The sequence below is a fragment of the Chrysemys picta genome, chromosome 1 (genome assembly GCF_011386835.1).
Source record: "Chrysemys picta bellii isolate R12L10 chromosome 1, ASM1138683v2, whole genome shotgun sequence".
Classification (NCBI taxonomy): domain Eukaryota; kingdom Metazoa; phylum Chordata; order Testudines; family Emydidae; genus Chrysemys; species Chrysemys picta.
Window position 1 is genome coordinate 245,470,334 of NC_088791.1, and position 12,449 is coordinate 245,482,782.

Consider the following 12,449-nt stretch of genomic DNA (forward strand, 5'->3'; position numbering starts at 1 on the left):
ATTTACTGTTACAAGATCAGGGACTTATTTTAAAGTTAAGATGACTTACCCTGAGCCAGAGAATCCAACCAAGAACACCACTCGGAGAAAAAATAATAGCTCTTCATTTCAGCTACAGAAATTCTTACATCATTCATCTCTATGATGATGCAAAATCATAAAGGGAAAAAACCTCCACTTTTCCCTTCTTATGCTCAGATCGCACTAGCCTGCTGTGCACATAGTTTTATTATTGATTGAACTTTGTTCCTTAAATGCAAGAGGAGGGACAAGATGAATTTACTCAAACATTTCCCTCCAGTAATTCCACTGCTTCTTGCAATTATCTCTTTAATCATAATATTCTCTACCTCCACCCCGGATATTTACATACTGTAGATATACCCAACATCTCACCTTTGGCAATAGACTTAAGCCTTGAAATCTTAGGTTTCAGAGTAGCAGCCGTGTTAGTCTGTATCCGCAAAAAGAACAGGAGTACTTGTGGCACCTTAGAGACTAAAATTTATTAGAGCATAAGCTTTCGTGGACTATAGCCCACTTCTTCGGATGCATATCCGAAGAAGTGGGCTGTAGTCCACGAAAGCTTATGCTCTAATAAATTTGTTAGTCTCTAAGGTGCCACAAGTATTCCTGTTCTTCTTGAAATCTTAGTACTTGTTTCAGGAAAATATTTTGGGTTTGGGTTTTGTTTACTATTTTAAGCATTGACAGGACTGAGCACATGCTGTTAGTCTGCAAGTGAGACCCACAAAATACCCTGTACTCTTGCTGAAGATGCACTGAAGTCAGGTGACCATGAGTTCAGTGACAAGGTGGGTGAGGTAATATCTTTTATTAGACAAACTTGTTTGTGAAAGAGACAAGTTTGCAAGTGACACAGAGCTCTTCTTCAGGTCTCATTTTGTCCATTGACCGCTGTCAATGTTTCTTGTACACTTCCCAACCCTTATCGAGCAAGGTTTTCTAGACTTTCCCACTATTTTATATGTAAGGTAGCCCGGTTCTGGCACTTCTAGCAGAGCTGGTAATAGAACCCAGATTTCTGATATGGCAGCCCCAAATCTCAAGCATGCTGCCGTTCTGAAATAATTTGCCAAATCTAAGTATTTGGCTATTCTGTTTGCAAACATTAGGCCACAGTCCATTCCCAACATTCTATTGCTGTCTAGCAAATAGCTGTGTAACCTACTGGCAAAGCATGTGTCACATCTCCATCTAGTGGCCAGTTTAAATAGAGGCTGTAACAGCTTTCTGTTGCTGTCGGTTACACTCCTTGAGCTCAAGTGGCAGAGGTCTGTATTATGGGCCTGAAGGTCCTGGATTCAAATCCTGTTTACAATCCACAAAGGGATGGAAAGAAAAAGGAATCATGTAATTAAATACTAGTATAATGCATATGCACAGACAGAAAGGGCAATCTTAATTCTGGCCTTTCCTAATTTTTAAGTGGTTGTCTTTGCAAACTTAATGTTATTTTAATATAGGTAATATATTACTATTGTTAATAAATATTTGTATTACAATAGTGCTTATTTATACCTTAAGTTAGCACTTATTTACTTTCACTGTAAGCTTTGAAGGCAGCCTGTGTCCTGACTTGTGTGTTTATACAGTGCATAGCACAATAGGGCTGAGGCCTCTAAGCACCACCGCTGTATCAATCGTCATCAATAAACTAATAAATAAGTGGCTTGGAGGCTAATATTGCTAATGAGCTATTGTCTTTCACCAGTAGGTCAGCTTGAATATATGCACAATTTATTAGGGTTTATTAAGTTGTTCCCATCCAGTGGATGTTTTGGGGCCCCATATGAGAGAGGTTTTGAGGTTCTCCATCCCAGCTCCCCCATCACAAACTTGCTACCATGCTTTCCATTATTGCCAGACTCAGAGAACACTGCATGGGCCATGGAGACTGATCTACCCCTGGCACCACTTGAGGAAATCACCCATATCGGGGTCGAGGAGGCAGGTCAGTGTGCAGGGGATGCTTGCCACAGAGATGGGAGAGCCACAGACCTGTGGGGAGTTGCTTTAGGCCACACATCTCCACAGCTGGAGTCCTCCAGAAGCCTCACTTTGACGGCTGCCATCACCCACCCATAATCAGAATTACAGATAGAGAAGTACTATGTAAGGCAACACTTGTGACCTCTGTATATCTGAGACAACGGCTGGGGACAGTGATCTAGGCCCTAGCGCTACAACTGGAAAAGAGCTGTGTGTAGGGCTGAGTGGCACTCAAGGCTGGGTCTCTGCGTTCCAGGGGACCGACCTAATAGTAGTGTGACCCTCCCCCCCCGCCAAGGCAAGAGAGAGAAGGAAAAATGGTCAAGGTCAGGGGAATGACTCTTCCAATCTACCATTGACAGAGAGGAGGGAGTAGCTAGGACCTATGCTTAGGGGAGAGACCCACCCTTCCAGGGGGGACAGAAGAGCTGGTCTTGCTCTTCTTCATTAATGTGAATAGAAAATGAATTGAAGATCGTTTGAGACATTCAGATCCTTTGAGGCTGAACAGTTGCTGTCATTTATGTGACCAACCTAATGCGGTGTCATCAAATATACAAACTAGGGCATAAATCACTTGCACAAAGTCTCCAGATTTCTGGACTGTTTGCCTCAATGGGTATGGGGGAAGAGTGGAGCTCCCCCACTCCCAGTAGCCAACATGGGAGTGAAAGTGAGTGGATACCTACCCCATTCTCAAATTCTTTGAAGTATTATGGCATAAAGGATTCTGGGATGGAAAGAGTGGTTTAATTTTGTGACAAAGAGAAGGTTGAAAGCAATTAACCAACTTCTAAATCTTAGGGCCCACAAGACAAAGTAAAAGTTGATATAAATGACTGTTAAGACACACCTGAGGCTTTCTTGTCAGACATCATCTGCATTTCACCAACAGTGGCATGCTGTTTTCATTGAAACCATGTTAAGTCTGTTACTCTGACAAGCACCCATTTGTTCAATATGAATGTTACCTGACATAGTTACAAGATATATATTATTTGATTGATATTCTCTCAACCCATAATCCAAGACTTTCCTTTTACAATACATGGCTGATGTCTTCCTTTGGAATTGCAGCTAACATGCTAATTCACATCTGTTACTAGAAAGGTATGGGAATCTTTAACAATACACACGGCTTGTCTGACTAAAGAGCAATAGTAGTATAAAACCTTATAACATACGTACAGATAACATTAAAAAAGGAAAAACAACAAGGAGTCCTTGTGGCACATTAGAGACTAAAAATGTATTTGGGCATAAGCTTTCGTGGGCTATAACCCACTTCATCGGATGCATGGAGTGAAAAAACACAGAAAGCAGTATAAATATTACAGCACATGAAAAGGGATGGGAGTTGCCTTACCAAATGAGTGGTCAGTGCTAAAGAGGCTAATTCAATTAAGGTGGAAGTGGCCTATTCTCAACAGTTGACAAGAAGGGGTGAAGTTTTTTTTGTTGAAGAATTGCCACTTTTAAGTCTGTTATTGAGTGTCCATGGAGATTGAAGTGTTCTACTGGTTTTTGAATGTTACAATTCTTGATGTCTGATTTGTGTCCATTTATTCTTTCGCGTAGAAACTGTCCGGTTTGGCCAATGTACATGGCAGAGAGGCACTGCTGGCACATGATGGTGTATATCACATTGGTAGATGTGCAGGTGAACAATCCCCTGATGGTGTGGCTGATGTGGTTAGGTCCTATGATGGTGTCCCTTGAATAGATATGCGGACAGAGTTGGCAACAGGGTTTGTTGCAAGGATTGGTTCCTGAAACTGCAGAACTGGAATTAATTTGCAAACTGGACACTATTCAGGCCTAATTTCAAAAACAGACTCCACCCTTCTTGTCAACTGTTGAGAATAGGCCACTTCCACCTTAATTGAATTAGCCTCTTTAGCACTGACCCCCCATTTGGTAAGGCAACTCCCATCCCTTTTTATGTGCTGTAATATTTATACTGCTTTCTGTGTTTTTCACTCCATGCATCTGATGAAGTGGGTTTTAGCCCACGAAAGCTTATGCCCAAATAAATGTGTTAGTCTCTATGGTGCCACAAGGACTCCTCATTGTTTTTGCTGATATAGACGAACACGGCTACCATTAAAAAAGAAATGATTGTTTCTCCACACTCAGCGTGAATTGGGAAAAAGAAAAGGAAATGGAAGACTTTAAAAAGAAAGACTGCTCTAACAATATCTGAAGTATTTTGGAACAACCACAAAGTTTGGGTGGGATAGAAGAGGGACACTCCGTTAGGGAAATTGACAAGTTTTGTAACTACAACACCTGCATGTCATAACAAAAGGATTCTAACTAAGAGAGGATTATATAACATTACAACATTTCTCTCAGGGATAGTATGAATATCTGAGATTCAGACAAGCTAAAATCAAGAGACAACTTTACTATCCTAGAACGTGTAGCTTTCTATACTAGCAGAGCTTACAACTACTTAAAACTGGAAGAAGGTCGACTGGTGCAAATGGCTGCTTTTCTGTCTATGCTTCAGGTTGCCCCAGTGCAGCTATGCTAGTTGCTGACCACTGATGGCTGAATCTCAAGTACAGACAAGACCTAAATTTGAGGATGTTCCATATACTAAAAAAACAAAACAAAACCTTAATTTTGTGTGAATAATAAACACATGTTCTCTTATTCAGATTATTCTTCTATACCAACTTTTCTTAGGGGCTTTAGTTGCATTTTTATGACTGAAGCAATCAATGAAAGTCTTTAAGAAAATGAGTTCTAAAGGCAAATCAGGCATAGCCCTACTTCTTAGGCTTCGTCAAGCGATTAAAAAAAGTAATCACGATGAATTGCGCTGTTAAACAATAATACAATACCATTTATTTTAATATTTTTGGATCTTTTCTACATTTTCAAATATATTGATTTCAATTATAACATAATACAAAGTGTACAGTGCTCGCTTTATATTTATTTATATTACAAATGTTAGCACTGTAAAAAAAGAAATAGTATTTTTCAAATCACCTAATACAAGAACTGTAGTGCAATCTCGATCATGAAAGTTGAACTTACAAATGTAGAATTATGTACCAAAAATATAACTGAATTAAAAAATAAAACAATGTACTCCTTGTTCAGCCAATCACTCAAACAAGTTTGTTTACATTTGCATGAGATAACGCTGCTCGCTTCCTGTTCACAATGTCACCTGAAAGTGAGAACAGGTATTCTCATGGCACTTTTGTAGCCGGCATCACAAGATATTTATGTGCCAGATGTGCTAAAGATTAATACGTCCCTTCATGCTGCAACCACCATTCCAGAGGACATGTGTCCATGCTGATGACAATCCAAAGCAGTGCGGACTGACATGTTCATTTTCATCATCTGAGTGAGATGCAACCAGCAGATTTTCTTTTTTGGTGGTGCGGGTTCTATAGTTTCCACATCGGAGTGTTGCTCTTTTAAGACTTATTTTGGAAGGCACTTCAGATTCTTAAGCCTTGGGTCGAGTGCTGTAGCTAGGTTTAGAAATCTCACGTTGGTACCTTCTTTATGTTCCGTTAAATCTGCTGTGAAATGTTCTTAAAATGAACATGTGCTGAGTCATCATCTGAGACTGCTATAACATGAAATATATGGCAGAATGCAGGTAAAATAGAGCTGAAGACAATTCTCCCCCAAAGAGTTCAGTCACAAATTTAATTAACGCATTATTTTTGTAATGAGCGTCATCAGCATGGAGACATGTCCTCTGGAATGGTGGCCGAAGCATGAATAGGCATATGAATGTTTAGCATATCTGGCACGTAAATACCTTGCAATGCTAGCTACAAGAGTCCCATGTGAACACCTGTTTTCACTTTCTGATGACATTGTAAATAAGAAGTGGGCAGCATTATCTCCCATAAATGTAAACAAACTTGTTTGTCTTAGCGATTGGCTGAATAAGGAGTAGGACTGAGTGGACTTGTAGGCTCTAACATTTTGCATTGTTTTGTTTTTGAGTGCAGTTATGCAACAACAAAATCTACATTTGTAAGTTGTACTTTCACAGTAAAGAGATTGCACTACAGTACTTGTAGGAGGTGAACTGAAAAATACTGTTTCTTTTGTTTATATTATTTTTGATTACAAATAGTTGCACTGTAAAAATGATAAAGTGAGCAGTGTACACCTTGTATTCTGTGTTGTAATTGAAATCAATATATTTGAAAATGTAGAAAAACATCCAAAATATTTAATAAATTTCAATTGGTATTCTATTGTCTAACAATGCAATTAAAATTGCAATTAATTGTTAATTTTTAAAATCGCGATTAATTTTTTGAGTTAATCGCGTGAGTTAACTGCGATTAATCAATAGCTCTACTAAGAAGCTGTGTTATCTGGATATCAATTGTATAATAACTCAGGACTGTAAGGAAAAACAAAATCACAGATATGTTCGTTCCTGTATGTCTCCTAAGCGATGGACTAATTCCAGTAAATACTAAAAAGTGAAAGAAAAAAAAGGGGGGGGGGAAGAGGAGACTAAACACTGTTCAAAAAATAGTATATAATACACAAGAAATCCAAAATTTCTGAACATCTATTGGATGCTAACAGATGTATATAATCTGAATCTAGAAAATGCCTATTCTTCAGTATTCTGATATTTAAGAAAAAACATCAGTAATGGAGGAATTATCACTAACTATGAAAACTGTTACCTAAATACTGTATCATACCACTTACAGCTCTTTAAAACCAAACAAAAAGCAAAAAAACCCACCAGACATCCGGCTGCTTTTGTCACTTCATACTCCTTAACTGGCATAGTCAGAATACAAAAATATAAGATAATTTTCCTATTTTCTTTCACAAGAAGGTTCTAGTATCAATACAATTAAACAAATGGATGACTTGCCATGTCTCAATGCAACTTGTTTCTGTTCAGTCTGGAAGGACTGTCAAAACCAAGTTTTTCTTCAGTCTGACTTCCAACTTTTAATGCATTTTAAAGTATTTAAGAAAAAAGAAAAATGCAAAACCTAGTAAAATGTCACCATAATTTAGGACCAGGAGCTTAGAAATCAATATTCAATAAGCGATACAGTATTTAACTGAAAAAAAACCCCCAAACATGAAGACATCTCACCAGACCATGCTCGACGTGTGTTATTTCGTGAGTGTCTCTTTGGAAGGGAACGAAGTACTGTGGATGAGACATTGCGAAGGGTTTGGCTGACTCTTGTTAGTAATCTGTAATGACCTTCTCGTCCTTCCCTTAAAAACCCGTGTAGAGACATGGATGTATTCTTGTATTTTCAAAGTTATTCAACAAGGGGAAAAAGTTAACTCTTCAGACCTGTGTTCTGATGACACATCCAAAAGAAGATTTTTTATGCCAATGGCACCACAAAAAAGTTTTCTCCTCCAGTAATCCCAGTTTGGGGGGGGGGGGGGCGGGCATTCAAATGCTATAAAAAGGGAGAGGGTGTGAAAAAGACAGAGGTTTTAAGAACTAGAAACAGGTGCAGGTCAATTATTTGTACTGTTCATGCTGTTCTGCAGAAACCAAAGCAAATAGAATATAATAAACTATTGCAGTTGTATCTCACCAACAGAAAAGGCCAAAATAATTTCTAGATGAAGCTACAAGATTCTTTCAATTTCAAGTGCATTTAGCACCTTAATACTGAATATATGACATCTTGATACAGAATAATACATTCACAGCTCTCTCATCTTCAGTGGCAGCAGATAAAAAAAAAAGTTTCTCACTTATGCAGGTGAGGCTAGCAGAAAAACCAACAGCAAAAGTGTTCAACAATACCTATTTTTCAATGTGGCATTGCATTGAGCTGCAACTTTTTAAAACAACTTCATGCTGTTTTTGATGAAGTCGAGAAGACACATCCAGATAGGTAATTCTTTACAGCAACATGCACTGTCCCACAGTATCAAAGAGTTGTTTTTCCATTTCCAAGTAACACTGGCTCCATGTTCGCATCCTTTTCACTGAAGTGCAGGAATGTTCCACTGTCGCAAAGTGACATCTTAGGTTTTCAGTGAAGAAGGGCACTTGGAGGTCCTTTTCATACGTTCACAAATCAGCACTCAGCCAGGCAGAAATCTAATGCTGACACTCACTACACTTCCTGTGCCCACGTCTGCACCAGCCTGTATCCCCCAGACGCCAGCACTGTGCTGATATCAGCAAATCAGAAGAAAATATTGATGCCAATACAATGCTGTACACTATAAAGGGTGTACTTTTTCACCAGTTTAGTCTGATTGGGATTTCCACCCCCCCTAAAACACAGAAAACCTGCACAGAACGGACCTGAGCCTTTCAAAGTCAAATTGAGTTTTCATACTAAGGAAACTGAAATGTCTTAAAGAAAAACTTGAATCTTCCTGGGAGTTTAATGAACAGCTAACAATGGGAAGGAAGGAAGAGGGAAATGGATCCCTGCTTTCTTAAAACATACCAGGAAATTCTGCACTGTCTGCTCCTGCGTCTCTTTCAATGTGGGAGAAAGAGGAAATTGATAACACTGCTTTACTTGGCAGTCAATTCTTTCCACTGACTTATGTTTAACTATATCTTGTGTGGTAATAGATTTATCACAATCCCATATATCAGAAAAATATTCTGAAGTACAGCATATCAACTAGCTCTCTTTTTAAAAGGAATCCCTCTGACATTTTTAAAGTGAACTAAAGATAGAATCCTTGTTTCAAGTCCCATTATACTGAATATCATTAACTTCCTAGAATATTTGTAGAGATATAAGGCAGGTGAGGTATATATATATATTTTTTTTTTACAACCAATTTCTGTTGGTGGAAGGGACCTAGCTAGCATGTATTCCACTCCAACAGCAGCCTATCAGCAAACCTGTTTCTGCTTGGGGGGGGGGGGGAGAGGGTATTATAATTCTATCATGTATACTGATAGACCAGTAAAATCTTGTTCACTCATGATAAAAAAACCCTCTGCAATCCTTATTTTAAGTGAAATTTATGACACAATGGAACTCGTAGGGGTGGTTGAAAAGGGCATTCTTAATGGTTACATCCTTATTTTACCTGTAGTCGAAGTTTGAGCCCTGAGAGCCGCTGGAGGCTGGGTGTCAAGAAGTAGAGCAAGAAGGATTCATATCAAATTACTTGTGCTGACAAACCCCCACTTGCATAGGGAAATCAGGAGCCTCACAGGTGAAGTGTTGTGCATAAACTTCCTATTGCATCTTGTCTGCACAAAAGAAAGAGGACAGGCTGAATCTGCCTCACTGAGAAAGATGAACTGTTACAGTTGTGGCCTGCAGAATGCTAAATTTTCAATAAAAAACCCTGATAAACATGACAATTGCAAAATCTGACAACTAAGAAGAGACAAATACACACATTGATATACTTTATGCAAATTTCATTCCCTTTCCATGTTGATATTAATTTGCTACAATAAATACTTGGACCATTACAAAACTGGTGGGCTAGCTTGATTACTCTCAACCAAAGACTCATTACACACACACACTCAGAAAATGGGGCAAGGGGAAAATCAGCTTAAATATGTACCAAACAATTGTTTTGGACATTTGCATTGTATTAGATGTTCAATGCCTAAGCAATAGCAAAACGTGTGAGAATGGAACTTAAATTTTGTGACAGATACAAAAAATAAACTAGCTGGTGCGTGCTAGCCGAGCACTCTCCTGAGCCGCCTGATGCTTATGCAGAACACTGACAAACCATGTGGGTCAATGTTCCCCCATAGCATCTGACTCCCTGGAGACCAACAGCTGTCTACTGCTACCAGCTAATTAAGTTACTCTTCGTTCAAATGGTGCTGGATTGTGCTGTGCTGCTGAAGGCTCATGGTTCAAATTCTGCTGATGAATCATGAGGGGAATCATTACGCTTAAGCAGGAGCAAAACTTCTCTGTGCTCTCTCCACCTACCTCCTATGTACCCTGTGCCACAAAGGCTGGATTGTACCCTTTCTTGTTGAAGATTAAAGCTTTATGACTCAAACTGCAAAAGTACCAAGGACCCCCAATCCCAAAGAAATCAGGGCATTAAGTCACAATCACGTTGCTACAAGTAGCTTTTAATTTTCTTTCATGCATTCAAATTTGTTCTTAGCAGCAAAGAAATGAATCACAACAATGGCCATGGCAATTCACAATCAGAAGGAAACAGATGGTATGATGCAGCATTTCCCAAACAGCAGCCATCCTCATATCACCAGAAAAAACAACCTGAGTATTTTCCTTGCTGTTGGGTTACTATAACAAATAAGTACCCAGACAGGATTTCTTCTGTGCTCTGTACTGCATCAACAGGCTAATTAGCCATGTGAAAAGATAGCAATATTCTTTGAACATTAATTGGCAATACTAACTAGACTGCACCTGATCCCCTCTTTCTACTTTGTAAACAATAATATGCACAGGGGAACACCACTGTGACTACATTTAATGACTATGCACAGAGTGGTGGAATCAGAAAAAAATCATGAACTGGAGCAGGTTTAATTTTTCCACTTACTTATTTGAATAATTTCTACTTTCAGCTGCACACAAGAATGTTACCATTCCATTAATTTCCATTTTATAAGTTGTTGAATCTTCCTTTGAGAATTTATGACTGTCCAAGCATTTTTTTCCCACCACAGTAAAGTAAGTTTAATTTCATGAGCTCCAAGAAAAAACAATTTGCTGTTTGACACACTCATTATTTCTTTCACCTTTGTGTGCATACGGGTATCTTATCTTTGCTGAACATCTTGAAATCCCTGATGTCATTTTCCCAACACTGATGAGTAAGTTATTTCCTACAACCTTGTATTAACTACATAGCTCTGAAAAGTTCACATGTAGAACAAAATGACCCTCCTCCATGAGTGCAAAAGGTTCTGGTATCAGCACCAGTGCAGTTCTGGTGCACAAGAGGATGCAAGCACACATACCCTATATGCCCTCCAGCTCCCAGCACACAGGGGATGGGGTGGGCTGAAGGATCTGCTGCTCTATGGATGAGTCCAACTTCTCTCCCACTCCTCCTGCAGGGGGGGCACCTTAGACCTGCAGGTGCTTCTGCAGACAGAGCTGCAAGCACAGCTTTGCAATCACTCTAAATCAAAGGATGTACGCCAGTTTACATGTTGTATATTTGAAAAAAAAAAGTTAAGGTGCTGTGTGTGTCCCTCAACAGCAGCATATGCTCAATGAGATCAGGAATCCAATGAACTGGAGGAGAACACACAATACAAGGGCAGATGTTTATTAAAAAAAGGCTCAAGCTGTTAATTAGCTCACAGCACACAAACGATCATTGATCTCGCTGAAAAACCATCATAGAAACAAAAACATCAACTGGAATTATATTATATTGTCCAATAAGTTGGTTTCATTGCATGTATGTATGAAATTTAGTGTAAAGTGATTCCTATTTTGTATTTTTACTTATTTCAGGTGTCTGAATAGAGGTATGCTATCTATAGAACCTGTATATTATCTTGCATTATGCTGTATTTGTTTTATAAATACGTGTGATAGCTCTTTCAAAGGATATATATCTATATAGATTATTTAAAAAAAAAAAATCTAACTCACAAGATGAACACATACCATAGGCAAGAGAGATTGGTTTTGCATTAGCTGAGAGAGTGAGGCCCTCCAGGTTTGTATTAAACTCCTAAGGTTACAGCTTTTCTCTGACATTGGATGGGTAGATGCTGCCACCACCCAAGTGCAAAAACCCCTTTGAGAACTCAGGAAGGCGCACTTGGGAATTCCTTCCTGTGGGGTACCGTCAAGCCCTTTCTCCCTCATCTCCAGGAAAGAGCTGAGAAAGAAAAAGGAAATCAGCTGTTGCCACCAGCTAATTAAACAACATGTGCACAAACCTCTTAGGACACAAAATCCAATCCTGTTCTTAAAAGGTAAATTTTATTAAAAACAAAAAGAAAGAAAACATTTGAAAACGTAGGCTATTGCTAGATTAAAAAAAAAAACCCCACTTACAAAAATTCAGAATCAAAAATAACCTTCTTGAGGTCCAGCTTAAAGGTTACAAGCAAAACAAAAGCATTTGGGGTTAGCACAGAGGAGTCCACAAGCCCTAAAGAAATAAACAGAGATAAACCTAATCGCATCTTCCTAGACATTTCCTGATCTACTTACATATCTGGGGTTTTAAATGAGTAGTTTTTAGGTACGATTTGATGTTTTTTCATACCTGGCCCAAGCTCTTACAGCATAGCTGCTCTGACCCTTCTTTCTGAGAGAAAAGACAGACAAAAAGGAAGTTTTTCCCCCAATTTGTAAAAGTTCTAGCCTCCCCATTGGCTCTTTTGGTCAGGTGCCCATTCCCTTCCTTTTACCCATGCAGGGAGACTTTTTAACCCTTTACAGGTAAAGCAAGTAGAGAACAGATACTAAGAGGGATTTTATAGCTAACTGGCT

At 38.9% G+C, this 12,449-nt stretch overlaps 1 protein-coding gene across 21 annotated transcripts in view; it reads right to left on the reverse strand.

Annotated features, from left to right (window-relative positions):
• Positions 1–12,449, reverse strand: part of MCF2L (MCF.2 cell line derived transforming sequence like) — a 278,619-nt gene that overhangs the window by 170,876 nt on the left and 95,294 nt on the right. The window contains exon 1 of one of the 21 annotated variants that reach the window (XM_065581008.1): positions 7,130–8,387. The exons of 19 other annotated variants lie outside the window; for them this stretch is intronic. In XM_065581008.1, the coding sequence (XP_065437080.1) occupies positions 7,130–7,280 (151 nt within the window). In that variant the 5' untranslated portion in view covers positions 7,281–8,387. Of the gene's footprint in view, positions 1–7,129; positions 8,388–12,449 lie in introns of those variants that run through there. One more of the 21 variants, XM_042861417.2, reaches the window with a different exon arrangement.